At 44.6% G+C, this 27778-nt stretch overlaps 2 protein-coding genes across 4 annotated transcripts in view; both read left to right on the forward strand.

Moving 5' to 3' along the window:
* The first annotated feature begins 620 nt into the window (after positions 1–620).
* Positions 621–21372, forward strand: LOC122417095 (proton channel OtopLc-like). Of its 2 annotated transcripts, XM_043430354.1 has the most exons (10): positions 621–1081; positions 2060–2300; positions 2841–3423; positions 4057–4349; positions 10162–10389; positions 12723–12925; positions 13431–13741; positions 15279–15444; positions 15601–15886; positions 16253–21372. In XM_043430354.1, the coding sequence occupies exons 3-10, from the start codon at positions 3337–3339 to the stop codon at positions 16956–16958; spliced, it is 2280 nt and encodes a 759-aa protein (XP_043286289.1). In that variant the 5' UTR covers positions 621–1081; positions 2060–2300; positions 2841–3336; the 3' UTR covers positions 16959–21372. The 2 variants fall into 2 exon arrangements, with proteins under 2 accessions (XP_043286289.1, XP_043286290.1); XM_043430355.1 differs by lacking the exons at positions 621–1081; positions 2060–2300; positions 2841–3423; positions 4057–4349 and adding an exon at positions 6717–6965.
* A 3313-nt stretch (positions 21373–24685) lies between these two features.
* Positions 24686–27778, forward strand: part of OtopLa (Otopetrin-like a) — a 39335-nt gene continuing 36242 nt past the window's right edge. The window contains exons 1-2 of one of the 2 annotated variants that reach the window (XM_043430225.1): positions 24686–24943; positions 25652–25842. The gene's annotated coding sequence lies outside the window, so the exon portion shown is untranslated. Of the gene's footprint in view, positions 24944–25553; positions 25843–27778 lie in introns of those variants that run through there. The other variant, XM_043430224.1, reaches the window with a different exon arrangement.

The following is a 27778-nucleotide window of genomic DNA, read 5'->3' on the forward strand; positions in this document are numbered from 1 at the left end:
CAACGTTTTATTCACAGTTGAGCAGGCGCGTGTGCGGGAGATGGCGGAAGAAGGAGACGAAGCGGAGCAGCGAAGAGAGAGAGAGAGAGAGAGCGAACAACGAGAGAGGGAAGCGAGCGAGGGTCGGGGGTTGGAGTAGGAAGTAGTATCCGAGCCCGGGTCATTCGAGGCTGGGTGTTCCAGCATGTCGATGCGTGGAGCGTTTTCTCGGGGGGTGTGAAAATATCGTCGAGTTTCGTCGTCAGGATTGATCCGGTGAGAGAGGAGAAAAGCTCGGAAGCTGTTTCATTTGAACGGGCGTGGATGCTTGGAGACGCGTGGCAACTCGAGCGAAGGAAAAATTGCCAAAAAATAGATTTCCGTAGGAGGAGGTGAAGGAGAGCGAGGGAAACAGGAAAATACGAAAAACCTGGGGACCTTGGTCCAGGGGAACAAGTTTCGCGTCGAGCGACAGCCCGACGGAGCACGACACGCGCGTCCCAGCCTCGTTCGACCCTCTCAGACCCGCGCGAACCCCCCGAACCTCGCAGACGCTCGCGCTCGCATTCTCCCGTCGCTTCCGTCACGTATATGTCGTATTTGTACGTCGTACGACGTCGCTGTAGCCGCCAAGTCGCGTATAGTAGCTCGCGGACTGGCCAAGGGATGGAACGAGCCCCGCGACTGTTCTCGCCACAGCACTGACTCGTCGTCAGGCTTCGGGAGAGCTTCCGTCGCCGAGTCGCCCGCCTTTCGTAGTGCTCTCGTCGATGTTTATCGACTTTTTCTCCGCCGGAGCTATCGAAAATCGTCCCTCGGACGCGTGCTTCGCAGTGTCGTCGGCTCCGGCTCCGTTCTCCCTGCCGTTTTTTTCAATATTCTCGTTCCCCGGGCTCGATCCAGAGATCCGGAAAGTGTCCACGGATAAACGGGCCCCCGCGGAACTGTCAGATGCCCCGGACCGGGCCGAGCCTCGAGGAAACGACAAAATGTCTTGGAAGCAACAGCCTCGCCTCGCTCCGCAGCTCCCTCCGCTCTTCAGCCTCTGAATCTCCAAGCTTTTCAGTCATTCTCGACAAATTTATCGCCCCCGAGTACTCAGGTGAGTCAACATTTTAGTGCTTCCATCATTTTTTACATTTTTTGCCTTCCCCCGGCGGCCACCGCCAGCGAAATGCCAATTACAGCCCTCGAAGCTTGATCGATGTTTATTGTGCATATTTAACGAGAGAGGGGTGCATGCCTTGCCCGGGCTCAACGCCCCGGATATTATTGGATCACTTCCCCCGCGTTCATACCTCTCGATAGGCTTGTCAAAGAAACCGAAAATTTGACAGGTGCCCACGCTTCTACATCCCCCGACGCTTTCTCCGTTTTTTAATTCGCCCTTTTTTCATGTCCCCGCCAACTTTTGCTCCCGAGAATCCAGGCAACGTAGCGAGTCACGTTTCCTCGGGTTCTCCTCATACATTTGCTCCATTCTACAGCCGCTTCAACCGCACTCGAAACAACTCGATTTATAAGTGGAACACTTTCACTGTTTTTCGCCCAGCCGAGCTCTCCGCTCCCCCTCCTCGACAATAGCGAACACCATGAAAAGTGAAAATTCTCCGTCACGAGCCAAGCATTCGTCTGCGTTCACGACTTTCGTGCTTATTTCGACTTCTAATCGTTCATCGTGCTTTTCCCTTTTGGACGAACATTTCCTGGCAGAATTCGTTTCACCGATTAAAAGCGACGAGAAAATCGAAATTTCCATTTCTACCGTTGAATATTTGAGCTCTCGTTTTATCGTGGTTTCAATTTTTTATTTTTTTCAACACCAACGCAGATGTTGTTGTTGTTTTTTTTTTTTTTTTTTTTTTTTAAATGATTGAAAATTTTGATTAAAATGAGAAATTCGATGAGGGAAATTGAGTCGAAGCATTTGGGATGAAAATTCGACTGGTTTGGGCTTGATTTCTCGGTTGGCAGAACGATAAACGGTGGCAGAAAATCGTGGCTCAAATGAGCTGCAGTTTCTTTGTACACAAAGCCCGTAGACGAACGAACGTCCTAAAAGCTGAGTATTCTCTTGTAGGATATCGTAACAGGCGGGGGACGTAGTTTTATGGGGATACGATTCGATGCCACGTACGAGCCATAAAACATTGGGCGAAACGAGCGTTCCGAGGGTCATCCCTCGTTCCACGTCTCGAGCGCGAAATCCCATGAGATCGTGTGTACGTCGTAGTTGCTCCTTTCGAAAGATGTTTTTCGAAGTACGATGGACGATAGGCGCGTTGAAAAATCGTCATCGGGAGAACGCCAGTTCATTGAAGGTACGAATTATCAAGAAAGTTTATTTTTTATTTCAATGTGAATCGAAGCGATTTTGTAAATTAAAAAATCGTGAGAAAAGAAGGGAAAAGCTCGGGTCAAGTGATCAGAAACTGTCGAAATCGATGAATTTCTGTACGTTAAAAAATGATTAAAAAATTTGAATCGAAGGATCGAAAGACTGTCGAAAACGTTGGATTTTTCGAAAACTGAAAAAAAAAATTTTTTAATTCTGATCGAAAAGCCTGAATCGATTAATAAAAACAATTCAAATTTTTCACGAAACGGAAATACGCTTCAGACGAGCGATCACTAAAGCAGCGAAAACGTAAAATTTTCCTAGAAGCAAAAAATATTGAAAAAATTGGTCTTAAAATTTCGAATCGAGCGATCGAGGATTCTGAAAAACCCTGAATTTCCCTAAAATGAGTAAAAAGATGAAAAAATAACTTGGAAACAGGTTGTTTTCGTCCGAAGAAGCCGAAGCCTCGTGATCGAGGCAAGCGGACGATAAAAATTGTTTGTTTTTGGGACGGTCGCAGGGTGAATAGTGCGGACCGAGGAAGAGGGCGAGAGGAGGGTGCGAATGTCGGTGGGATGCATCATTCAAGGGCAATTGTTTTGCGCTGCAGTAGCTTGGAAGCTCATCCACGGATACGTGTAAAGGGGCGGAGGTGGATGGCGCAGGTTCTTTAGAATTGCGAGGGGATGCGTGCTAGAGGCGCGGAGGGTTGTCGATCCTCGTGAGGAAAGAGAAAGAAAAAAAGGGCGAAGAAAGTGAGACAAAGGATTTGTCGTTGCGTCTGTAAGAAGAGAAGAAGAAGAAGAAGAGAGTGAAAAGGGGTGAAAGCGAGGGAAGAAAAGAAGATAAAAGGAGATAAAAGCAGCGGGGAATAAGGGATGAAGCGAGAGCTTCGAGGAAGAGGTGGCGAGCCGGGTAACGTACACGCGTCCGGACTATAATACCTGACGCGGGAGCTCCGAGGACGTGAGGAAAAGAAGAAAGAAAAAAGGTATTGAGAATAGCGATAAGAAAAAATGGGAGAGAGCAGCCCCGACTTGAGCCTACGGCTTCGCCGAGGCAGCTCCGACTCCAGGGACTCGTTTTACATGGACTTTGCACAGGTACGTGCTCTTCAGAACCCTTTTAGCTCTTGCCTTCCCTCGCCCAGCCTCGCACGGGGCCCCCTCAAACCTCTATTTTCCAGGATTAAATATCCTCCAGTCATCGCGACCTTTCCATTCATTTTTAAACAAGAATTTCGCCTTCAAATAACTCTTGACGGGCTATGAACTATGAAATTTTGTGTGTGCTCAACGCCCGATGCGGAAGCCCGTGTTTGCCTGGCGGCAAGTGACATTTCCAAAGTTTGCCTCGAAAGGGCTTCTCTCGCGCTCCGCGTATTTAACTTGAGTTATGAAGCGACCAAGCCTAAAGTAGTTTCATCACTGTAAATTCATCCCCATTGTCGAGGGCTCGTTAATTGTAATAAGTTTCAAAATTTCACGGTTTAAAACGTGCGAGGGGGGGGGGGGCCAAGCGGAAACGAGTTTTCGACGTTTTCGCATATACAAAAATTGGATTTTTGTTTGGAGAAAACTTTCGTAAATTGTGAATTTGTAGAAGGCTCGTTTCCGGGGTGGAAAAGATTAGTGAAAATTTGAGCAAACGATCCAACATTGCGATTCGGTACGCGAGGAGCGTTGGATCTCAGCCAATTCGTAAAATCGCTCACGCGTTTCTCTGCGAATTCGCAGGGTATCGATTCGGACATCGAGGAAGTTGCACGTCCCAATGACAATTCTGATCCCATACCGGACAACGGATTGGACGAGAATGGCGAAGACTTTCCACCGCTCGAAGATATCACGACGATTCCGGAGGAGGCATCCGAAGAGCTCAGAGAGGAGGAAGAGGAAGCTGCGGCTGCAGCCGCCGCCGCCGCCGCAGCCGCAGCATCCCTCGAGACTCACGTTAGTTCGCGGCAGAAAACTCCCGAGCTGTTACTGTCTGGCGTCAATGGCGACAGGGAAAACCAGAAACCGTCCAAGTGAGTTCAAAACTCGACTAAAAGCAATGCCTTTTCCAAACCGAGACTTTCCCTTCGCTCTCCTCTTATTTTTCTCTCTCTCTTTTTTTTTTCCTATTTTTAACACTCCGCCCATCTGTCTGAGTGCTCTAAATTCGAGACTCGAACATTTCGATCGATTTGCTTTTGTATTTCTCATTTTTCTCGATGTGGAAGTCGAAAGAACCAATTTTTTCCTATCTTCGTCAATTTTCCAAAAATTCAATCCCTTCTCGTCGAACTTTTTTTTCGTCGAACAAGCCATTTATTAATCGGGGATGCATCACTGACCGAACCCCAAATTTCACTCGTCCCTGGCTAAAGTACTGCAGTTATTTATGTGAAAAATCGCTTTAGAGAGGGCAAAGGGAGCGCACAAAAAAATGTATCAAGAACAAAGTGTTAATGTGATTGACTTTGTCAAACGGTTTTTTAGGAAACCACAAGAAATGAAAGATTTCAAATCACAATTGAATGCAGAGATCGAATAGGGCAGTTTTGAAAATTATTTCGAATTCAAGGCAAAGCATTTAAGGGCTTAAAAGCGCCGTCGATAATCCGTGTTTATTCGACAATTCGGTGTAAAGATTTTCTTAAAAAACGTTCGCGAAGCGGAGGGCAGAGTTAGCGCACGGGTGTTGCCACGGACGAGCCCTTTTCAGCGCCAAGTTGTAGCTCCGGAGCGAGAACTCGACTCTGTAAATTCCAGCCTTTTTCAAACTACACAACCGCGCGGCCATTTCGTCTCGATGAAAAAAAAAGTACTTCCAACTCTTGAGGCTAGAGAGATGCCGGTAAATTTTTCATTTCCTCATTCCCTCTCGTACACGCGCGCCGCTTCTCGCTTTTTTTACTCTCTTTTTCTTACGCTTCTTCGCTCCTCCGATGCGTTTTTCTCTGTCCCTTTTGATCGCCCTCGCTTTTGAGAGGACTCACGCACGAGCTCGGGCAATGTTAGCGTCGCGTTTTATCATCTCTCGACATCCTCGGGTTTCCCAACTCGCAGCTCTCATCCCTCAAAAATTCCGACCCTCGCATCTATATCCGCGACAACGAAATCGTGATCTGTAGGCCCGGCTGACGATTACACTCTCAAAAGCGTATTTTCACCAACGAGGCTTCGCTTCCAGCCGAGTTAAGTGTCCTACGTGCTTAATTTTATGCTAAATTTATTCCTTCGTGGATCACCATTTTTTTCTTACTTTCGGCAACTATCGAGAGTCGCTGGGCGAATAAATTTGACGTGCTTCCTCGATGCCTGGCTCCGAGGGGAAATTTTCTCGTCGCTTTTCCACCTTCCTCGGCACAATTTCACGTTCCCACTGCCACAGTCGGTCTGTTTTTGGATCGACGTGAAAGTCGATCGAGCTCATTCTGAGAGCGAAAAATCCTGTCGAAAAGGAGCTCCGGAATCTATTTTTGCTTCTCCAATGATCCGGTGTCCCAAATCTCCAATCGACCGACGAATTTCCCCGCAAGCTCACTTTCCCAACATCTGAAAACCGATCGAGTTCTGTCTGTAATCATGCGCAGGCAACTCGACTTCCGGCGCGGATATATCGAACGCGATTTCCATCGACATCGTCCCCAATCTCCCTCGGCTTAATAACCCCGTCACTGTCACTATCGCGATGTTTCATTATCAACAATGCTGGGCATGCTATTCCGGAACGCGATCGCCGGAGGCAGTCGACATTAAAAAGCTGACATAACGCTTCGGGCCCCGTACCAATTTTATCGAGTCGAATTCTTCAATACTCGCTGACAAAAAGTATTCGCAGCATTCGACGATGAACCTCGATTATTCAAAAATGCTTTTCCTGCTTCGATTCCTGGGAGGCTTTCCGCCCCTGGAATCGTCAAATTGCCGAGCATCGATCCAAAATCAATCTTCAAAATCACCTCAAAGTGCCCGCATCAAAAAAACGGTAAAAAAAAATACCGAAGAAGCATTTTTTTCAATTTTTATGAAAAGAGCAAAAAACGGAGTGGCTCCAACCACCGAAGCAGTCGCACCAAGCATCGGAAAATCTTTGCAACGAAGGAAAAATTCCCTCCGGCACTTCGCTGACGGAACTTTTATCCCTAAAAGAAATTCTTTAGCCGAAATTCTCAAATTTGTGAAAGATTTTCGTGGAAATATTCGCTCCAGTAAAAGCAGACGCCACGAGACGGGAGAAGTGATTGAAAAACGGCGAATTTCTTGAGAGACGTCGAGTTGCTTGGAGGACGCGGCTCGGTGGTCAGTCGTCCCCCACCGCGAGGCTCGAGCACGCATAAAAATTGGTCGCGATTAGTCCAGAGGGGTTCAGATAGAGAAAGGGGGTAATTGATCGAGTGTGGTGTCTCTGCGACAGTGGAGCAGGGGGGCAGTCTGCGATGCAGGCTCGAGGAGTGTGACCGAGTTTATGGAGCGTCGAGTGGTGAAGCGGTGTGATAGCGAAAGTGTAAAAAAACGACGAGTGGTGTAAAGAGTGGAGATTGTGACGAGAGGAGACAAGTCGCGGTTCCGTAGGAGGTTCGAGGTTCAAAGGGCATCGAAGGAAGAGCCGTCGTCGTCGGAGCAATCGAGATGCTTATTAAGGAAACTTCCCTCAGGTATATCGTTGGTCGTATGACGACAAAAGGGGGATAAAAATGCTGAAAGAAAATGCGGAATGTTGGCCGGGGAGCCGGGGGCGTCGGAAGGGAGGGTGCGCGGGGCGGGGCGGCGAGAATTTTCAGCGGCGCGAGCGATGTCTTGTTCGTAAAGAAATATCGTCGTATTATGTGCGGGCTAAAAAATAATAAAAAAAAAAAAAAAAAATAAAAAAAAAAAATGGGTAAAGAGAGAAAGAAAAGCTCGAAGAAAGAGGCGAAATGAAATAATAATGCTGGCTCCCTCGAGCGAGCGAGTGACGGGAGAGATGAGGAAAAAAGGGGGCTGGAGAGGGAAAAAAGCGTTGGGAAAAAGCTTCCGAAAGTGTATTATTATAGTGCGGAGAATCGGGATCGCGGAGGCGAGGACACAACTCGCTGGGAAGGGAGGGAACGCGCGCGCGTCTCTGGCTTGAGAGAAACCCTTAAATTCTCCGGGTTCTCTCGTATCGCGGAAACTGAGAAAAAAGGACGTACATTTAAACACAGAAAAATACGGGCCCTGGTCCGCCTCTGTTACGCTCGAGGTTGTTGTTTTTTTACTCCTTCTCTCTTATTTCACCCTCGCAGGGCGCGCACGGGAGGACAGAAACGTAGTCATCTGAGCCTCTGACGCTGCGCTCTCTCCTTTTCTCCCCCTCGCTTTTCAACCCCTTCGTTGTTGTTTTTTTCGCTCTTCCTCCGCACAGTTGGGCTCTCTCCCTCGCTCGCCGAGCTCTTTTTACCTTGCTGGGCTCTCGAGCCTATCGCTCAATCCTCCAAAACTACGTGATTATTTGCAAAACGCTTGCGGAAGCTGCGAGAGCGAGGAGCGAGGGATGAGCCCTGTTCGTATACGGTGCACTCGACTCGAACCCGCCCCCGATCCTTTTCCAGTCCTCGCCATCTATAAAAACTCGGGAACGTGAATTTCGTCGCGGTACGTATGCGTCCGGGTGTAACACAGTCACTTTCGACACCCTCGCCTCTTTCCCATTTGTGAAAAGTCGAGAACGAGAGGGTGGGAAATCCAGCTTTTCATGGTTTGGTGGACGAAGACTCGTTGAGGGAGGAAAAGGGCTTCGGAAAGTGAAGCAGCGGCGAGCTTCGTCGACGAGATTCTTAAAAAATGTGCTCTGCCGGGGCCCGCGCGCTCGTTGACGATAATTACATTTGGGTTAGCTCGAAAACTCTGGCGACTCATTTCGCACCGTTAAAAGAACGGGGAGAGAGAAAATACTCTCGTCAGAAATGGGAACAAACTTGGCTCTCCGTTCCCATGCAAATCTAAGGAACATTAATAACGAAAATGAAACGAGAATTATAATTATTAAGGTAGCTCATGCACGGAACGATTTTCTTAAGAAAGCCTTGAAATTTACACAGAGCTTAAATGAGCTGTCGACTCGCGCACATTTCAAATTTTAAAGCGTTCGTCTTATCGGTTATTTGGATAAAAGTGTTTAAATGTGAAGAAAAATACGCGCAGGGTTGTAGAGACTCTGGGTAAAAAATCGTTTATCTTTCCATATTACGGATGAACGCTTCTTACGAAGTTTATAAAAATGTACACAATAACAATAAAGCATAAACGAAGGTCTGGGAAAAAAATCGAGACGATTGTCTTGCCAGTAATAAAAACCTTAAAGATTGAACGAAATTAGTATATCAAGCACTCGTAACCTCACATTCGCTTATTTCGGCATTTTGTTTCTCCTTGACTTCTGTCTTTTTATTAACACTTATTAAGAGTATGGATCAGTCGACTAACCTCACTTGGAATTTTCAAAATCAAAATTCTTTGACACGCAGCTTGACTGATTAAAAAAAGGCTCTGTCAGCCTACGCAGAACGATGGCAAAAATCGACTGACAGAGCCTTTTTTTAATCGGTCAAACTGTGTCAAAGAATACGTTCAGTCTACGCAAAACGATGGCAAAAATCGACTGACAGAGCCCTTTTTTAATCGGTTAAACTGTGTCAAAGAAATTCGATTTCGAAATTTGATGAGATGATGGTTCAGTCGGTAATCACAACTGTGAGTGCGAGAGAGATAGCTGCAAATTTTGAAAAGGACATTTTTCCACATCGTTCGTCCGATCGAAAAAATAAAAAATGTCATCGGATTTTTGCGATCGTGCTGCGTACGATGACATTTTTATTATTTTAATCGGACGAACGATGTCAAAGAGTTTCAATTTCAAAAATTCGAGGTGTGATTACCGACTGATCCATCATCTTAAGGAGGAATATCAGCTTCACGTAAAGTGAGGTTAAGCAAATACGAATTCGATTGTTATCTAAGTTCTCTAAAAATCCGTAATTTTTGGGTGGAATCTATGTGAAATATTTAAAAAATGGCAGAATGAAACGACCTCCAATTTCGCACAAATGTTCTTTAGAGTTCAAACTGTGGAATAGTTTTTCTAGCCTATCACCATTTTTCATTTGTTTTCGAGTATGGAAAGATGGGGCCTGTAGAATTATTTCCTGTAGGTGTTAAGTATTCCAAGTTTGAAAATGATTTACTCAAAAATGGCTTAATTGAATGGATTAAAAATTGGAGAGGCTATAAAAAATATATCCAAAAATGTATTCTAAATTTATCTCAAGCTCTGACGTTCCTCCTTATTTCTCGATCCATTTTTTCGTGTTTTCCCTTTGAGCTCCCTGAAGTGATATTTCACAGGAAGAACTACAGTATTTTAGGCAGGGGCGAATGAAATTTTGGGTTCGGTCAGTGATGGATCCCCGAATTAATAAATGGCTTGTAATTTCATTAGCCAAAAAATAAGTTGAAAAAAATGTATTTGCAATTCCGAACGAACAACTCTGACATTAATTTAGAGTGATATTTTTAATCGGGAAGTTAAAAATCGAGGCAATTTAGACACCCATAAAGTACGATCCTACGGGCACGATCTACCTAAATTTATATTTTTTTCCATGAAATGATATTTTTCACAAAAACGTGATCGAAGAAATGAGATTTTCTCCCTTTCACCAGGCCCTCTTTTACCCTGGAGCTTCTTCTTCCTTCCCGATTCACATGAAAAAATGACAAGCTCGGGCACGATAGCATCGAAGCGCAAAACTTATTCTCGTTACTTGGCTAATCGTGTCCTCCAACGAAATATAAAAAGGCCATTTTTTGGTCGCTTTTATTTTATGTACCCAGTTGGCCGGGACTGCCGGCAGCCCTTCCATCCCCCGCGTCGCCGTCCGCCGTAATCGTCTCACCGGAAACTCTGTCTAGACACAGCAGCAGCTCACCGTCTCGGGCTCATCACCCGGTAGCCCAATTCGCACTCGCGTTACCATGCCCCTCACAACCGATACCCGCTGTTTGTTACCCGGCACCGGCTTATCTCGAAGTCGCCGATGGACCGGTCAGGAATCTTGGCGCGTAAGTACACAACATTTTCATCCCTTCAGATCTAAAGAATCACGCGAAATTTCCTTGATTTCAAGGCTCCGTGGTCGCGGGCTCAAAATCACGGCAAGCGCAGCCTTAATTTCTGGAATTCATAAATTATCAGCGCCCGAGGAAGCTTGTGCATGATTTTTTTTAGAAAAAAATTCTCCTCCCTTAAACGTGGCCTGCTGATTTGTTTTCACCACTTTGAAAATCGGATGAAAAACTTTTGCCACGATATATCCTTGTCCGTAAAGCTTCAACTTAATGTCCTAAATTTCGATGTGTCGTTCGGAACGGCACTGGCAACGCGGCAGGCATTTGAATATGTGGCTGCGCCGGGTAATTCCGAGCCCGCGTGACCAGTGCGCTTTTCCAAGGATCCGTGGCCACGGATCGTCAACGCCGAAGACCTCAATTGTCCAATGTTCGTTCAGCTTTTACGAAATTTCATGGAACTGAGAAGAATCGGGTCCTTGGGACGCCCAACTGAAATTTCCTGTGTTTCCTTCTCAAATTGACGAAAGCTTACAGTATTTGTGATTAAGGGGGTATTGGCTGGGAGTCGAGGAATGAAAAGTCTGTAATAGAGCTTGGCATGGATTTATACGATTAGGGAGCGAGGAGATTCGGCTCCCCTCGTGTCACGAGCGTTTCACGTGATCCTCCCGCGATGTCCTGTCTCCCGACGTGCGCGTATGAGCCTTTACATACAATCAGCTTTGTCTGGATACCCGCAACGGTCTATGTGTGGGTGCCTACTCCAAAGGCTGTTTCGGTGCTCGGTGAGCGTGCGCGTATAGCGCGTACAACGCGAAAACCCGTTGGTTTGCAATTACTGGCACTTTAGAAAATCAAACGTACGGCCACCGCGATCCCTGCGCGGGGCACACGCGTTTGCCCTCACGCTGCTACTGCTGCCTCAACTTTTGCTCCGCAGCGTACGCGGACCAGTGACATCGCAGCCCCCGCTGATATCGCGCTGCGATTACGCCTAATTGAGCCAATTACTACGGGGGTAGACCGCGATGCTTCCACTTCGGAGATATCGCTTTGCTTTTGTTACAATAACGCACTAGGATCGGATTTCTTCGATTTAGTGGAGCCACTGGGAGCCTCTGGAATATCGAGTTTTTTGGAGCTCTGGTCGGAGCACAGGATTTCTGGAATTGCGGTGGAATCTCGAGGCCTGAGCGCTCGTAATCAAGCTCGAAATTTCGTCTGATCCTCAAGCAGATCGCGCGAAGCCAATTTGAGGAAAAAATATGATTGGAAAACAAACTGGGAAGAGGAAGACGACGCGTTACTTGTCATTCGAAAAAGCAGCTCAACTCTTTTACTATTTTTATGATCTTTGAAAGGATTAAAATTTATTCTCGCTATTGTTCAAATAATGTGTAACTTTTTTCTCGAGATTTATATATTTTTGATACAACGATAGCGGTTAAAATACTCTCGCAGGAAAATCGTCAAGCAAAATGTGACAACAGCCATTTTCTATTTATTTGCATATGCAAATCTATACTTTAGACCAGCTGGCTCATCGTGTTGTCAAACCTTCCACCGTTTGCGGCGCCGTTACTCGCTAACCTCAAACAAGTCTTTGTTTTTCCACTCCCAAGCGATTTTCACTCGTAACAAGACTTTTTCAAGACGTCGTTGACATTTAAAAACATTGTATTTTCTTATTCTCGTTTTTGGCTCTTTAAAGTTCATTCTATTTCATGAAATTCAAATGGACACGGTAATTCCGGGAATAAATGCACGCTGTGTTTTCCAGCATGTTTCCAAATTTCAACTCTTCAAGTTGGAATTTTCGATTTCGGTTAGATTCGCATCAACTTTGTCGAGAATCCATTTTTTCCTAGTTCAAGGACATTGGCCTGCAACGAATCGTACTTTTGGCTAATATTTTCGAGCGAACGTCACTCGCCGGCTTGATTCTCATCGAGGAAAATTGCTCGGGCAATATTTCCGAGCCGGAAATCCGGAGGGCGACGAGCTCCTCAAAATAAATTGGACCTTGACGAATTTTTCATTGCTCTCGAGCTCGGTTCGTGGCCCTGCTGGCCACGAATTATTGGATTTACTATTAGGAACGCAAACCGTCAAAAAAAACTCCGACGAACGTTGCGTGCAGCGTTAAATTTCCTCGATTTCGACTGAATAATTAAAAAAAAATTACTAACAACGAGGGAATCCAATTAGGAATTGAATAAAAAGAAAAATAGAAAAAAGTTGCGGAGCGCCGATTAAAGCGATCGTCGAACAAACAATTGTTTGCCGTCCTTCGACCGACTGACACTCCAAATGTATGAATGCAGGGACGCCCTGGCGACGACTCTCAGCGCACTTTATGGAAAACTCCTGGTTGTTATGGGGATCGCGTTCCCGATGGCCGAAGTCATATCGACCTACATTCCTCCCTCGTTCTACGAGGCTTTCTATCTTTACCTTTATTTTGGAAGCATGATTTTTTTGCTGTACATGTACGCGATGCTTCTCAGAGACAACAAACCCAAACGATGTAAGTAGCTGCATTTATTCCTTGGTAAACACCATTTTCGAGCAATACTTCGATCATTCGTTGTCATATATAATCGAGTCCACAATCGTGTAAAAACAAAAGAAAATTGTCAGATTCGAAATGTTTCGACCAGACGAAACCACCGGTCGAATTTTTGTGCCCGAATTTGTAAAAAATCCATCGAGCGACGTTTTTGTACTTTTTATTTATTGTTTTGGTGATTTTGTTTCCAAGCTCGTATAGTTTGGACCTTTTTTTTTGTTTGAAAGAACGTGTATCCATAAAACTGAAATTCACAAAAGTATGGAATTTCGAAAACTCTAAATGAGATCAAACGATCGGAAAAAGACCGTCATTTGGACAGACGCTGATTTTTTATTCGCAACATTTTTGGAGCTCCCCCGAGACGAAGCGACTCGATGGATTTGAAAAAATGTAGCTACGATCCGAGTATTGCTCCCATTGGGAAATGCAGAGTTTAAAAATGTCCATTTCCGATCGAAAGCCGACAGCAAACGCAAAGATGTCTGCGATCTGGATTCGTCTGGATCATCCAGCACGACCGGAGGCGACAGCGAGTCTCCGGACAGCGGATTTCCGCACTTGCGACCGGCCCAACACTACGGAAGCTTCTATCTTCGGATGGGCGCTGTTGCCTTTGGCATCGGTTCCATGATTTACTCCGGACTCGAATTTGGCCAATATTTCGAACTCGAACGAAACACCAAGTGCCACAACATCATGCTCGCCCTCACGCCATCCACGCGAATGGCCTTCATTTTCATTCAAATGTATTTCATCTTTCTGAACAACGAGGTAAGCAACTCCAGTCAGAATTTAACCCCATCAAGATTGACCAAACATTCGAGAGCTTCGTCTCATCGAATTTTTGCTCTGAAGCTACAACCGTTCGATCTTGAGCCAAAAAACTGAATTCCAAGTCCCCAGAAAGTGGATTTTCATCGATTTTTTTAAGGACATGTAAATTCCTCTTTCAGAGCTTCTAGTTTTCGAGAAAAATAATTTCTACTCCTAAGCACCAATCGGACAATCTCGACCCAAAAAATGAATTTTTATTCCAGACAGAAATAGGAAATATTGTTCATTTCTCATGGAATTGAATATTTCAAATTCATTTTTCAACAAACTTGCACAACTGTGAAGAGAAACGCGATTGGAGCGACGATTAAGAGTGGCTCGAATCTCGATTTTCCTGAAATTTCAACGAAGACAATTATTTTCCGAGTGTCATTCGCACGGCTCGTCTCACCCAGTTTTTCCATGGTCTGTCTAGGCCACGAGAGACTTTTAATGAAACACGTGAAATATGGAATGCAAGAGAATTGAAGTTCCAGACTACTACGAGGCTCGGGGATCTGTCTCATTAGAGAGAAAAGTCGAGTGTAATTAAGCCTGCAGGGCATGAAATGTCGAAAGAAAGGGAATTCCCCCAGCGTCCGTGAATTCCTGAAATTTGAATAATTTTGGGAAAAGAGCTTTGCAGCATTAATCCCACGAAGCTGATCGATTTTTGCTGCAAAGCCAGCCTTTTCCGGGGGCTTATTTTTCGGCCCAAATCTGTTCGAGCTCATCCAACACGAGGATCATTATCGCTCGTCGAGATGCTCGAGTTCCGTCACTTTTCTTGCGACGCGCCAGCTGAAACTGGCGCAAGTATCATGCGCCAGACCCTCCAAACGAGGGGGAGGATTGGTCGAGACTGTGAAGGTGGTTACGTGCGCAAAAGCATAGAAAATAAAAGCATCGTCGAGCAGACTCCTCCTCGAGTCTATCCTCTCATCCCAGAGAGAAACTTCTCTATGCAACGTTAAACTCGACGTCGTTAATCCTCGCAGCCTCTATCGGAGAGTTAAATGAAACAGAAGGGTGAACAGCCTGGAATATATAAAGGAGCAACCCCTCCGGACCGATCGATTATTGCCTTTCAATTATTATCGATTTTCGTCGAGCAGCAAATTATTCTTGAAATAAACAAATCTTGGGGATCGAGTTATGACGCGATGGGTGCAGGAATTTTGAGCTTAAATTCAGTAAAACCGTGACCGAATCGGACCCATTGGAACCGCAGGCGAGAGAAGGCTAAAAAAATATTTGAAACTCGCTAAAAGTTTAATTTTTCTAAGCATTTTTTCATTTTAATAAAAACTTCATTCGATTTGTTAATGATTGGAATACGATTTTTCAAATTTGAATCGTCGCTGAGATTCGCCACGATAATATCGTCCGAAGTTTATACGATTTGTTTTTTGAGATAAATAATAATTGAATGAAAAACCGTACAAAGAGCGATGACTAATCTCGATCCATCTTCGCGCCCCTTTGTTGGATGCAGCAAATGAAAATCTACCGGCATCGAGTCGTGGCGCGATTCGGGCTGATGCACATGATCGGGACTAATCTATCGGTTTGGCTGAACGTCCTCGTGCAGGAAACTAAGCACGAGATCCTCACGTTTTACGATCCTGAGAATAATTCACTGAGAATTTCTCACAGGCTTGGTAAGCTATTTGTTACTATGTTCTGTCAATTTGATCATTTCTTTCATTTTTATCATCTGCTGAAATAAAATTTCGTTGTTAAATGTCAATTTATCGAATTCGACAAGCTTCTCCATGGCGAAGCTCCAACACGATTGATCGGTTTTATATTTTCAGGCTCGAAAGCGGGAATTCATTTGGGAGGTCACATCCACGGTCACCATGGGGAGCACACCAGGCTGCCACGTGGTTTGAAAGGGCCTCACCACATGTTCGAATGTCGAAGGACCAACATAATGGGTTCGCTCGTGCAGGACGCCAGTCCGTTTTTATTTCCGTGCACGATCGAGTACAGTCTCATTTGCGCTGCAATACTGTACGTAATGTGGAAAAACATATCGAAAATAGGACCACTGCATCCGGGAACTCCTCCTGGAACGAGACATCACACTCACGCTTATAGGTAATCAAGGTCGATGGAGCGGAGCAGCTCGATGGAGGAGGGATGAGAAGGGTTTTTGGCAGTGGGTTTTCAAGCCTTAACGCGATCGGGGACAAAACCGTTTGCAATCTGGCTAGCAATTCAATTTTATAATGGACTGTTGCCAATTGTAATGGTAAATTCTGAGAGTTTTGGTCGAAAAGATCTTAGCCGGTGTTAAATCAATGTCCCGAGATTCGTAGGCTTTTCGAAATGTTTCATTGACAGCTGAATAGAAAGAATCGTGTTTGATCAGTTAAACGAGTAATTTTTGATGAAAAATGCTTCAGATTCGTAAAACCGGAAGCTTAACGTAATGTATTATTGTACGTTTGTTCGACGGAGCAGGAGATCGCCGCACCACTACAGCGTGGACTGTGCTGGAGCGCACAAGGGTTTGTTCGTCGGGATATTGATCCTGGTACTGACGATAATATCGTTGATATTATTTTTCGTCTTGATATCGCGTCCGGAGTTGAAAAGTTTCGCAGTGACGGAAGTGAACGTGTGCGAATTGGCGTTGTACGGGATGTCGACGCTCGCGACCCTGATCGGGATGATACAGATGAGGAAGCTGCGTTACGACGGGAGCAGGAATCTCGAGCTCGATAATATATTGCTGGTCGCTGCTCAGACGGGGATGTTCATTTATTCGACGTTCACGATAATCGGTGGTCATTTCACGCTGCAAGACGAGACGATTCTGGTCCTGATAACGGCCCTGGCGAGCGTCATTCAAACGACTTTCCAGACCATTTTCATTCTCGATTCGTCGAGACGATCGGTCTCGACTCCGGCCCAAATAAAGCGAAAACCGGGCCGGGAAATCGTCACGTTTTTGCTCGTGACGAACCTCGCGATGTGGGCGATCAACACCCTCGAAAAATCTCGGGCCGAGTCCCACCCCGTTCAACTGAATTTCTACGGGCTCTGGGCCTGGACCATCATCACTCACGTCTCCATGCCACTCGCAATTTTCTACCGGTTTCACAGCACCGTGTGCCTCTGCGAGGTCTGGAAAAGGGCGTACAAAGTCAAGCCCACATACATGTGACGCAAGGGGTCAAGAGGAATGACCAAGTTCATCGTTCCTTATCAAACCGAACTCAGAAACAGCCAACACCCGAAAAACAACCTCCCACGCATACAGCTCCCTCCCAAAAATTATCAACAGTACAGAGCCGCTGGACTCGGAGTCATAGCCGAAAACGATCCGGCCTACTTCATCCGACAATCTCCTTGCTGAAATACGACACGAGACGAGCCGTTTCACCGTCGGATGCGACTCTGAAACCAATTTTTTTAAATCTCACCATTCTTGCACCGATCCGGAGACCAAAAACGCTCGATTCTCATTTTCTTTCGTACCAAAACAACAACCGATGGGATGGGATGGGATTTGAATATCGGAGGAGGACGATCGTCGACGAGCAATTGGGAGGAATAATCTGTGGAAATGTTCATCCACGATTAAAAATCTCGTTTCTTTATGCGTTCAATTTCAAATTTTAAACAAAAACTCATTTGTCGGTCCGTGCGAAACGGATTTCGAGGTCTCTCGAACGGTTTGTTTCCCCCAAAATGTTTGATCGCTCTCTTTCGATCAAATTTTTTCTACGATTTTGTTTGAAAATAAAAGCAAAGCGTGGCTAACGAGGGTTGGGAAGAGGCGCGGAGGATAGAATTTTCTCCCAATGCGAAGCCACACAAGTGAGAATAGTTGATATTTATATTACGGTTTACACGGGTCAGCTGTCGCAGGATTTGGAGCGTATGAATTTACCAATCACTTTTGATATACAGTATTTACGAGGCTTTTTTAAAAATAATAAATTTCGAAAAAATATGAAGAAAAACGAGAAAGAAGCAGAGTAGTTATGAAAGGAAAACAAGTATTTCATCGAGATCGATACGAAGCCAAGTTCACATACGAGTTTTGGCTCGTAGCTTGGTGATTTTTGATACCGTGTACAAGTCTGTTCGATATTTTGTCTCGTAGCGAAGAGAAAATTAGAGCCAACACGTGGAAATAGTACAGTAGAATTCGTTTCGTCTACTTTTATCTTTTCCAGTAAAAAGTTTATCAATTTTTTCTCCAAGCGGAATAAATATTGAAAGAAAAAGAAAAATATATAAATTTCTAGCAGTAAATCTGAAAGTCATATTTTTGCTCGAATTTTCGTAGCTATTAGAAAAAAAAAAACAAAACGTTCAAATCGCAACGGGAACAATAACGAGGATGGGGAGGGCGATGAATCCGAAAATTCGCGAGGCACCGATCCGAATTTTCATTCAGGAAACGATCAATAACATTATTTCCTGCCCCGATCGTATTTCAATCGAATTAAGGCAGCTCTTGATCGAACGATGAAATGAATCGATGACTGAAAAGTAACGAAAAAATCATTGGCTCAGTACTTTTCAATAAATTTCAACTTCCATCAGCAATGAAACTTTGATCCTCGATAATAAAATGCCAAATTCAATGGTCATGAAATAGATAATGGATAAATTGTAACTAATTGAAAACGAATTAATAGAAAAATCGTAAAGGGTCTTTTGTCGAAGTTAAACGAGATGAAAAAAATGTAACAATCGGTATTCTACTGTACATTATTCCTCGCAATCACGCACAACCGATCTACACGGTCCCAATAACGTGACCATCCTACTTAGGTCCAATTGAAAGCGACGAATATATATGTACGTACGTATAAGCGACGACGTTGCTTGGTTAAAAAGCTCGTTTCCGTGAGAGATAGATTGACCACCGGCAGTTCATTATCCGGCCACATGTTGAATCGGGCGATCTCTTTCAATGTCAGACACTCGGAGAGGCCGAGAGATAATCGAGCACGTGCTCTCAACGAGTTCACTCGCACCTGGCAATCCGCCAAAATTAAACAGGGGCATTAATCTCTCGAGCATTGAGGGAGAAAATTCTCGAAAATTTTGAGCCAACGGGTGCAGCGACAAAAGCTGTCGGTGTTTTCAAAGCTTTTTCATCGATCGACGATTTTTCGTGAAACATTTCATTTCAGAGGCTGCTATAACGTCCAAAATTTCAGAATTCATTATTCCGAGGCTTCGGCCCCATTCTTCTCGTCGGATTTCAACGAAACTTGCATTTTCTCATCCTTTTTTTATTTCAAAAGTCACAAATTTCGTCATTCTCAATTGGTAATTACGATATTTTCGATAATTCTACGATACTACGAAGAAGAGCAAGAACATTTCAAACGCCTCACGAATCCAAAGCACAAATATTTCGAGAACTCTTTGAAAAAATGTCGAATGGACAGGAGACGAAAAATTTTCAAAAAAACCATTTTCTAAACGATCGTAAAGAGGTGAAGCTTTTTAGTATCAGAGTCCGAATAAATGGACTCGAACGAAATCATATCACGAGTCCGTCGAGCTTGAAGGAAAAAAACATGAAAAACCCTATAAAATCGAAGCCCGAAAGTCCAAGAAATCATTCGTAGGAAAAATATCGTTTAAATATTACGTAAAAAACGAAGAAAAGGGAAAACAAAAACGAAAACAATTGGAAAGGGGATCAATTCGGTCGCTATGCCGATCGATCGACGATATCTTATTAGCGAAGCTGACCTAACTGCGCTCGAAAATTTTTGTATAATTAATTTTAATGCTCAAAATAATAAGATGCGAGAGGTGAGTATGCGAGAAACGGGAATGCATGTTGTGTTCATCCACTAATACGTACGATGACCCTAGAGTCCGTGATAATAGTAGAAAAGTGGATTTTATATAGTTATATATACAAATATTGAAATAAATATATGAATTATTATGAATAATGGAGTACATAATTCGTCAATGCGCTAGGCACTTTACTTTGCTGATTTTTGCTACATCATAACAATCAAAGTTGCAAATCTTTCGTTATTTAAAAACAACGTTCTTTATTAATTCCTATATTTCTCTGCTAATCAAAAAAACAATCTTAATCATCAAATTTGCTCGTACTAACCACGAGAAATCTTCGTTAAATTGACGTCGGAAGTGCGTTCAAAACACGTGCAGCAAAAAGCGTTCGTTTTATACCAGAAACTTGTCAAAATTCACTTTTTCAAGAAATCTAAGATTTGCAACGATGTGAAACGACGAGAAAATTCAAAGTGTATGTACCTAAATACGAGTCGAACGTTCTAAACGGCCAGTATACACGAGAAAAGACCCAGATCGGATTAAAAATGCGATGTAAGATACACGACTAGCTGACTAATTAAGGGGGGAGGGGGAGGGGGGGGGGGGGCGCGCACGGAGATAAGAAGCAGAAGGAAATGGTGAAATCGTATGCACGAGGGAGAAATGAGGAAATTTTTTGTAAATAGACGAATGAATGGGGTTCCTCTCGATGTTTAGATTAGCAAGTGTCAAAATGTTTCTTCCTATTATACGATATAAACAAACAGCAACAAGCGAAGCAGCACGCATAGATTTATTACATGAAATGAAAAAGAAAGCGAAAAAAAAAAAAAAAAAGTAATAAAATAAAAACAAATAAGAATTTATATTAAATTATATATAAATATATATAAATATATGAATTATATATATTATATATATACAGCATATATATTTATTATTGCGTTATAATATTGTAATAATTTATTGTAATATCGACATAACGATGTACCGCGCACAAAGTTACGAATCTGTTCGACGAGACTCTTATTTCGAGGATCAACTTCGTACCGCAGTTGGTTGGTATCGTTTCGAATGAAAAAAATTTTCGAAACGATTGTTTTTCGATAAAAGCCGATCGGAGATAATTTAGTGAGAGAAAAACGTTGATTTATTGGCCGGGGGGGGGGTCGTTGTAATAAGGGATGAAAATTTCGTTTTTATTGAAATGTGAAATTGAATATATATTTTGGAGATTTTTCGTTGCTTTTGTAGGAAGATTATTCGAGGAATTTTTTCATTCGAACGGTGGCAATCGGTGTGCTCAAATTATTGTGGGTTTGCAGATTTACGTCGTGCGTGCAATTATAAAGAGAGAAAGAGAGAGAGAGAGAGAGAAAAAAAAACACAGAAATAATTTAAAAACTAGTCAAGTTTTTCGTCGCTCAAAGTACCAACAAAGCTCGAGCATATTTTCACGAATACGATTAGCGCTCTTCAACAATGTTTTTCAACGTGGACACTCCGCTTTCTTAACCAACTTTTTTCTCACGTTTTTCTTTCAAGATCCCCTCGAGATCGTTCTCCCAAGTGTCTCGTACACTCGTTTTTGTAAACGTTTTTCCTTTTTTCAACGCCCTCGAGAAGAGTCTCGTCACCGAGTCTACTGAATTATACTTTTCCTTTCTCCTCCTCTCCTCGCTCCTACTTTTTTCTCACTCGCGAAATATCGAAATCTCGATGTTACAAATTTCTCTAAATACCCAAAACACACGCTGTATACTTTTTTCTATGTCCGCATAACTCTAGTTCCTAAAGAAAAAAAAAACCAAAAAAAAAAAAAGAAAAAAAACCAAAAAAAAAACAAAAACACAAAAAAATGTTTGTACTCTTATACCCTTTGTACCTATTTGTACCTTACGAATTGCAATACAGTCGTCCGAATAATTAAATCCGAATATACGATTATCTTCGTGATTGATATTGAGGCCGATCCTCGCAGAACGTTTCGTCGACGCGTGCATTGTGGGAAAAGGGACAGTATCAACCGATCGGAAATCATTCGAAAGAAATCTTAAATTCCATCGCTCACTCGCAATACCTTTCTCTTTTAATACGAGAAAGTAAGACTGAATCAACGTGCATCCTTCTCGGAGGTGAAGCACTCGGAGGAAAAGGCTGCAACACCCACGGCGAGTATCGTTTTCTATCTTTGATAATAATCGTCGAGTGCATTATCACGGGCTCAACTTTCCGAAGAGAGAGAGAGAGAGAGAGAGAGAAAGATTATTGCCACTCTTCGAAGTTGCAATATTTTTTGGCACATTTCATCCACTTTTTTGGTTTCTGTGAACCGATGGAGTAAGAAGCCTCGAAATATTGGAGAAAATCACGCGGAATTGAGAGAAAAAAAAAAAAAAAAAACATTTTTCGAGGGAATTTTGTAATTTTTTGTTACCAAAGGTTCGAGGAAAGTAAATTCGAATTTTTTGGCACTCTTTTCTACATTTTTTTGTCACTTTCGATTCGAGTGACAAAATTACATTCGAAAGCAGTGTTTTTCGTGAGCCAGATCGAGGTTTCTTTATTTCAATACCAATCAAGCAGGAATATACAAAAAAAAATGTTTTCCTTTGCTCCATTTCGACATTCGGTGATGAAAAATGCTCCGAAAGTGTAAAATCCGGTTGGATTCCAGCCCGTAGACACACTACACTCCCTTCAAGGTCACACACTCGGCACACCGGTGCAAATTTGCACTTGGACATTTAAAAACTTTTTGTCTCTTCCATGAACGTGTCGAATTAATCTTATAACGAGACTTTTTAGGGGTAACGATTCCCGAGTAACCGATTACAGTTGTTTAAAAAATTGAAAAATAAAGTTTTATCGTTGAAAAATGTCCAAATTGAAGAAAGTAATTTTGTAAACCCGTTGTTTTTTTCTTTTTTTCTTTAATTTTTGTAAGCTCTGGCAAAATTTAGGGATCGCAGCACAAATGTTGTTGAAAACAGTAAAAAAAAGAAGCTAAAGAATGAAACGAGCCGAAAAATGTGGAGAACGAAATGGAGGTGAATTGGCACAGAATTGCCACATAATGCGCACTCGTATCGATTATCGAGTAATAAACAAAAGTTTGAAGCGCACAGGCTGCTTGGCGTGCAAATTAGGACGGTTACGTTCCGTACAGCGCTGTATTCCAGAAGCGGCTAGAATACGCTCGTGCGAAAGCGTGTACAAGAGAAATTAAAGTTTCTGATTCTCACGATAATTTGTTGGCGGTATCGCGCGAGATCGTATCGCACTTTCTTAAGCATAAATAAAAGCAAATTTATATAAGCGAATAAATAATAGTTATAAGGAGGTAAAATCATCGGATGGATATAAAAGCCTCGGAGGAAAAGTTCCACCTGGAATGGGGGAGCGTGTGTTGTCTGCATTACAAGATCGTTGGACATCGCGTCGAGCGAGATAAAAGTGGCGAGCGGCGTGTGGGGGCCCGGGCGCTTGCATAACGCCGAAAGCGAGCGTGCGAACGAGACGACCCTTTGATTACATCGGTAAAATGGCCGCTGTCGAAACGATTCTTTCGCCGGATCGAACACGGGAGCGGCGATCCCACGGATTTAGTGTTAACTCGCAATTATCATCGCGGATTCCCAGCTGGTTTCAACTCCTCGAAAAACTCCGAGATATGCAAAAGCTTCTCGTCCTTTCGCCAGTTGCACAAAACCTTTGGGGACTCGAACCATTATCTCGATGCGCGAGAGCTCGTCGATCGCTTCCCGCGATTGGTCAATAACGAGCCTTCAAGGTCCTTCGTCCGATTTCGAGGGAAAAAAGCTAAAATTGATATTTCACGAGGGAACGTTGGCGAAACAGCTCAATAAATAATCGACGTTCGTTCTCGCGGTTGTTAAAACAAAAAACGGATTCAATCAGCGAGGAGCCGCGATTGGGAAGTAACTAAAATAAAAAATGTGCTGTTAAAAAAAAGCGATCCGATCGAATTTCGTTGGAGGATCGATTAGCTCTCGCGAGTGTGAGAGCTAACAATGCATGAAACCATGACGATGGTGAATTAGCCGATGATTAAAAGCGCTTCAAGCGGTTCCGATGTGTCTGCGCGTCGTCGGCTAGCGAAGGGGAAACGCATGCACGAGAGCCGCTTGCGGGGAGGGGATTAAAGCGCGTTGTGCCTCAGCGAGTGCTTCTCTCGGTGAGGCTTCCCTGTGTGTGAAATAAAGTACGTTAGGGCTGCGAATTTCCGAGGGTGTACATCGCAGCAGCGTGTAAAATCGGGCTGCCGATCGCGCGCATCATAATGACACAGACGAGGACGCGGGCGCACACGAATGGAGCGCGAGCGCGTTGCCGGTGAGGGTGGGACACAAAGCGAAATGATGGAAAAGCGTGTTCACCGGTTGGCGAGGTGAGTCCCTCGGTATTGATCGCCGGCTGGCTTTCCCCATCGCGCGCATCCCGAGGCACATGGGGGTGAAAAAAGCCACCCCCATGGAGCGAGCGGCCATTATAGCCATGGAAAAGGGAGCGCGCGCGGTAATCAAACTTGCTATAGCATATAAGTATAGGAGACGCTCGCGGGCGCACATGTGTTCCGCACACATGTGCGGAGTATTCGGCGTCAAGGGGGCATGATTTTTATGGGGTTATCCGCGCAGGAGTCGTTCCCTGCGGAAGGCAAGATTCGAGGACAAAAGTAGTGAGAAAAGCGGCGTAAAGCGGCGCCCTCCGGAGACGTTTCGCTTCCTTGGGGAGTGCGAGATTCTTCCGCGGGGAAACCGGGCCCAGGAAGCCGGTCCAAAGATCTCGGAGAGTCGGCCACTCGACACGGAAAACTCCGTACCGAGGGCTGCTTTATCGGAGAGCGAGATAGGGGAGAGCTCCCGAGAGTAGGGTGAGTTCCCCTCCCCCGGTTCGGGAGCGAGTCGGAATCGTGACAGCCACGCTTCGAGGGGAGGTTTGCTTCCTGGACTTTTGACCGAGGAGCGGCGTCCCCGTCGTCTTGGTAGTGTGCACCCGGTGAGTGGCGGTAAGGGCGAATATATCGCGTGGTACAACACTCCTCTCTGTATATTCTCGTCGAAGTGACGCGATAAGAGAGAGCCCGGTCTGGTTAGCCAGAGAGTTAAATCCGGTGGTCGCGCATGCTCTCGTTTCCTTGTTTACAAATTGTGCTCGGTCTCTCTCGCGCTCCTCGCCGCTCTCGTGCTCTCTCACTCTCTCTCTCTTTCGCTTCTCTGGTCCATATACGCGAGGAATCGAGGGAGTGCAAAAACAGAGGGAAATAATCGTCGGATGAGAGGAGAGCTTGTTGCTGCTCGCGGCGAGGGCCAATACAGAAGCGTGCGAGCGGCCAAATTTCCGGTGGGTGAACGTGCCGAGTGCAGACTTTTTAATCGACGCTGTTTTTTAGGCCTCGAGCCGGCCGCGCTCTCGGGAACGGGCAAAACTTTTGAGATAAACGGGTTATTTGTAGGTTCAATGATTTGTGCGAGCGGGATTAAAGCCTCGCGCGGTGTTTTGTGAGGAAAAATCGCGGATAAGCAGTTTTCAGTGGGGGAGGGTATTTGCCCGAGTTTTTCGGAGAATCTCGAGTCGGCGGATTTGAGCACGCTGCTCCTATTCATAGATCGCTGCTCCGAGGCCCCCTCGGCCTGCCCCTCCGGTCGCGCGATTTACGCCTTTTTGTCTCTCGTCTCTCGATGCACGCGCGTACTTTTATGTTTGCGTGGAAACTCGAGTTCGCTCACACGCTCTCATCGGCGTGTTTACCGTCTTGTCGCGCACGCGGCCGATCATAAGCCTTTGGGATTCTGTGCTCGCGCCGGGTCGGTTGTTGCTTCCGCTTCTCTGCCTCGATAAGCGAGTTAACGAGAGGAAAATTCAGCGAAAGGGAAGGAGCTGCTGGGGCGCTGCGTACACTTTTCTCTCCCGTTTGGCCTCGGCAGCGCTCGCTCGGTTTCTCATTTTTTCTCGGCCCTTCGCAGCATCGTTTACGTCTTCTCACCCTCCTCACTCTTTCGTTTCTGTATTTTTGCTTTTCGTTGGGAATTCAACGCTGGAAATACGCAGAAGAGGATAATCCGTGAGGAAGCTCCCGCGACGAGGTAACTCCGGTGTCGAATCGCGGCGCCGAAGAGGAAAATATTAATCAGCAGAGCTGGCGCAGAACAAGGCGGCGAGGAAATCCTCGATGGCGACACCCGGGGAACCCGCAAGGATTGTTCGCTGTCATCTCGGTTCGATCGAAGTCTAGCGGCTACGTGAGTATCCGCGTTTCATTCATTCCTTTTTCGCCAAATTATCGTCCCATTTTCGCAAACTTTCATTTTCATTTGCCCCGACGTTTCGCTCGAAATCGAGCCCGGCGATGGGGCGAGGAGCTCGCTTTTGTTGCGTGCCGCGCGCCGCGTTCGTCGACACCGCGGTTTACGCAATTAGCGCCCGAGGAAGGTCCTAATCAGCCGGGAAGTTTGCCAATTTAATGGGTTTTTGGTTTGGCCAACGCTTCCACACGCTCACAAGCGCTTCTATCCTCGCTGCGTTTACGCTTTTTTCCCCACTTTTTTCTCTCGCCCGCAACACATTGAGAGCGAGAGCTATTCACCCCGCGTCAAGAGAGAGCTTCGCAAAGTACGTAAATACCCGTATACGAGGAGCGCTCAGAAACGATCGATTTCGTCACGCTCTCTGTGCCGGGGCTTTTGCGCCTCGTTTTCTCTCCGCCGCTTTTTCCCACTTGTTCGTACGCTAACTCGATCGCCATTCTTTCACGAACCTGCGACATGCGCCGATGTGTTCGCCTATCGCGCGTTCGTACGGCGAAGAGTTTCTTCGTTACGATCACGACGATTTTCGAAGTAGAACGTTTCATTACAGCCCAACACGCGGCCACGTTTTTCCCCTTGCTTTATTTTCATACTTCATATTTATCGACGCAGCCACCGACGAGACCAGAGAAAACAAAATATTCAACCTGCCGCGTCACGTTATATTCTCGTGCTGGAAATACTCAACCAGACGTAAAGCTTCTTCGGAGTCCAATCAATCACATTTTTCTTCAAATTTATCTAATCGAATTCGAGTTTCCGCGGGCGGAGAGACTTTTATACGAAAAATTACTAATATTTTTGTGGTTACGTCGAACCAGGTCGATGTTACAATAATTTTTATTAAAGACACGGGTAAATCATTAAATGATTTGATCAAAATTGAGGAGATAACGCAGCAATCACTGTGCTATACAAAACATTCAATAGTTTCGTATTTTCCTTTTTTCACCACTGAATTTTCCTCAATAACACAGCAAAACTCATACGCCCACCAAATGTATGGGTTGCTGCGGATATATAAACACGAAAATTAACTAGTGCGGCAGGTCCTTAAATTTCAAGCAGTCGTGAGCGGACTTTGTGTTGGCGAATTCGAACATCGATAGATCGTTCGACGTAAGAAGGTCACAGACCTAAATTTTGCGTGTCCTGAGTAGTAAAATTACAGAGAACTTATCTCGGCATCAAAATGATTATGTACTTTGGTGAAATAGACCAGCGCTGCTACGTAACATATATGGCAAATATTTGTATACGTATTTATCCGAAATATTGCATAAAAAGTCTCCGTGCGTTGATTTATAATCGAAGGAGCCTCTTTTGGGTGGTTTCGTTGCTAAAATTGTCGAGATACATCGTCGTCATTGAATTTCGCATAGTTCGAGATTCGCAGCAAGAAATTTATCGGTCAAACTCGTACGAGGAGGTGAGAAAAAAATCGATCGGTTATTTTAATCGCTCGTCAAGGCTCCGGGAAGAGCTTGAAATAATGAAAAACATCGATTTTTCACATTCTTTTGCCCCGTTCTAATATCGCTTGCGATAATTCAGAATTCAGGTAGTTTCTGGTATTGGAATATGCCTCTGGGGATGATAAAAATAACGAGAATCGAGTCTGCAAGGGATGCTATCTCGTATAGACCTTTTGGCAGAATCTCAGACGATTCTTCGTATATCGAGAATCGTCTGGGATGCTATCCTCCACGCGATTTTATCTCCTCCGTACATAAAGAATAAGCTGAATATTTTCGTCGCGGGGATGGCAAGGCAAAGTTCGAGCTACTTCCAGCTGAGCGTTATTCTCAAATTCTTCATCCGGTGTTCTCGCAATTCAAGAATAAGTGCGATGAAAATTGATCGAGGGATT

This window comes from Venturia canescens, chromosome 10 (assembly GCF_019457755.1).
Source record: "Venturia canescens isolate UGA chromosome 10, ASM1945775v1, whole genome shotgun sequence".
In the NCBI taxonomy this organism is placed as follows: Eukaryota; Metazoa; Arthropoda; class Insecta; order Hymenoptera; family Ichneumonidae; genus Venturia; species Venturia canescens.

Coding starts and splice junctions, on each gene's coding strand:
- LOC122417095 (XM_043430354.1), top strand. CDS start 3,337: ATGGGAGAGAGCAGCCCCGACTTGAGCCTACGGCTTCGCCGAGGCAGC. Junction 13,742..15,278: donor TCATCTTTCTGAACAACGAG/GTAAGCAACTCC, acceptor TGTTGGATGCAG/CAAATGAAAATCTACCGGCA. Junction 15,887..16,252: donor CATCACACTCACGCTTATAG/GTAATCAAGGTC, acceptor TCGACGGAGCAG/GAGATCGCCGCACCACTACA.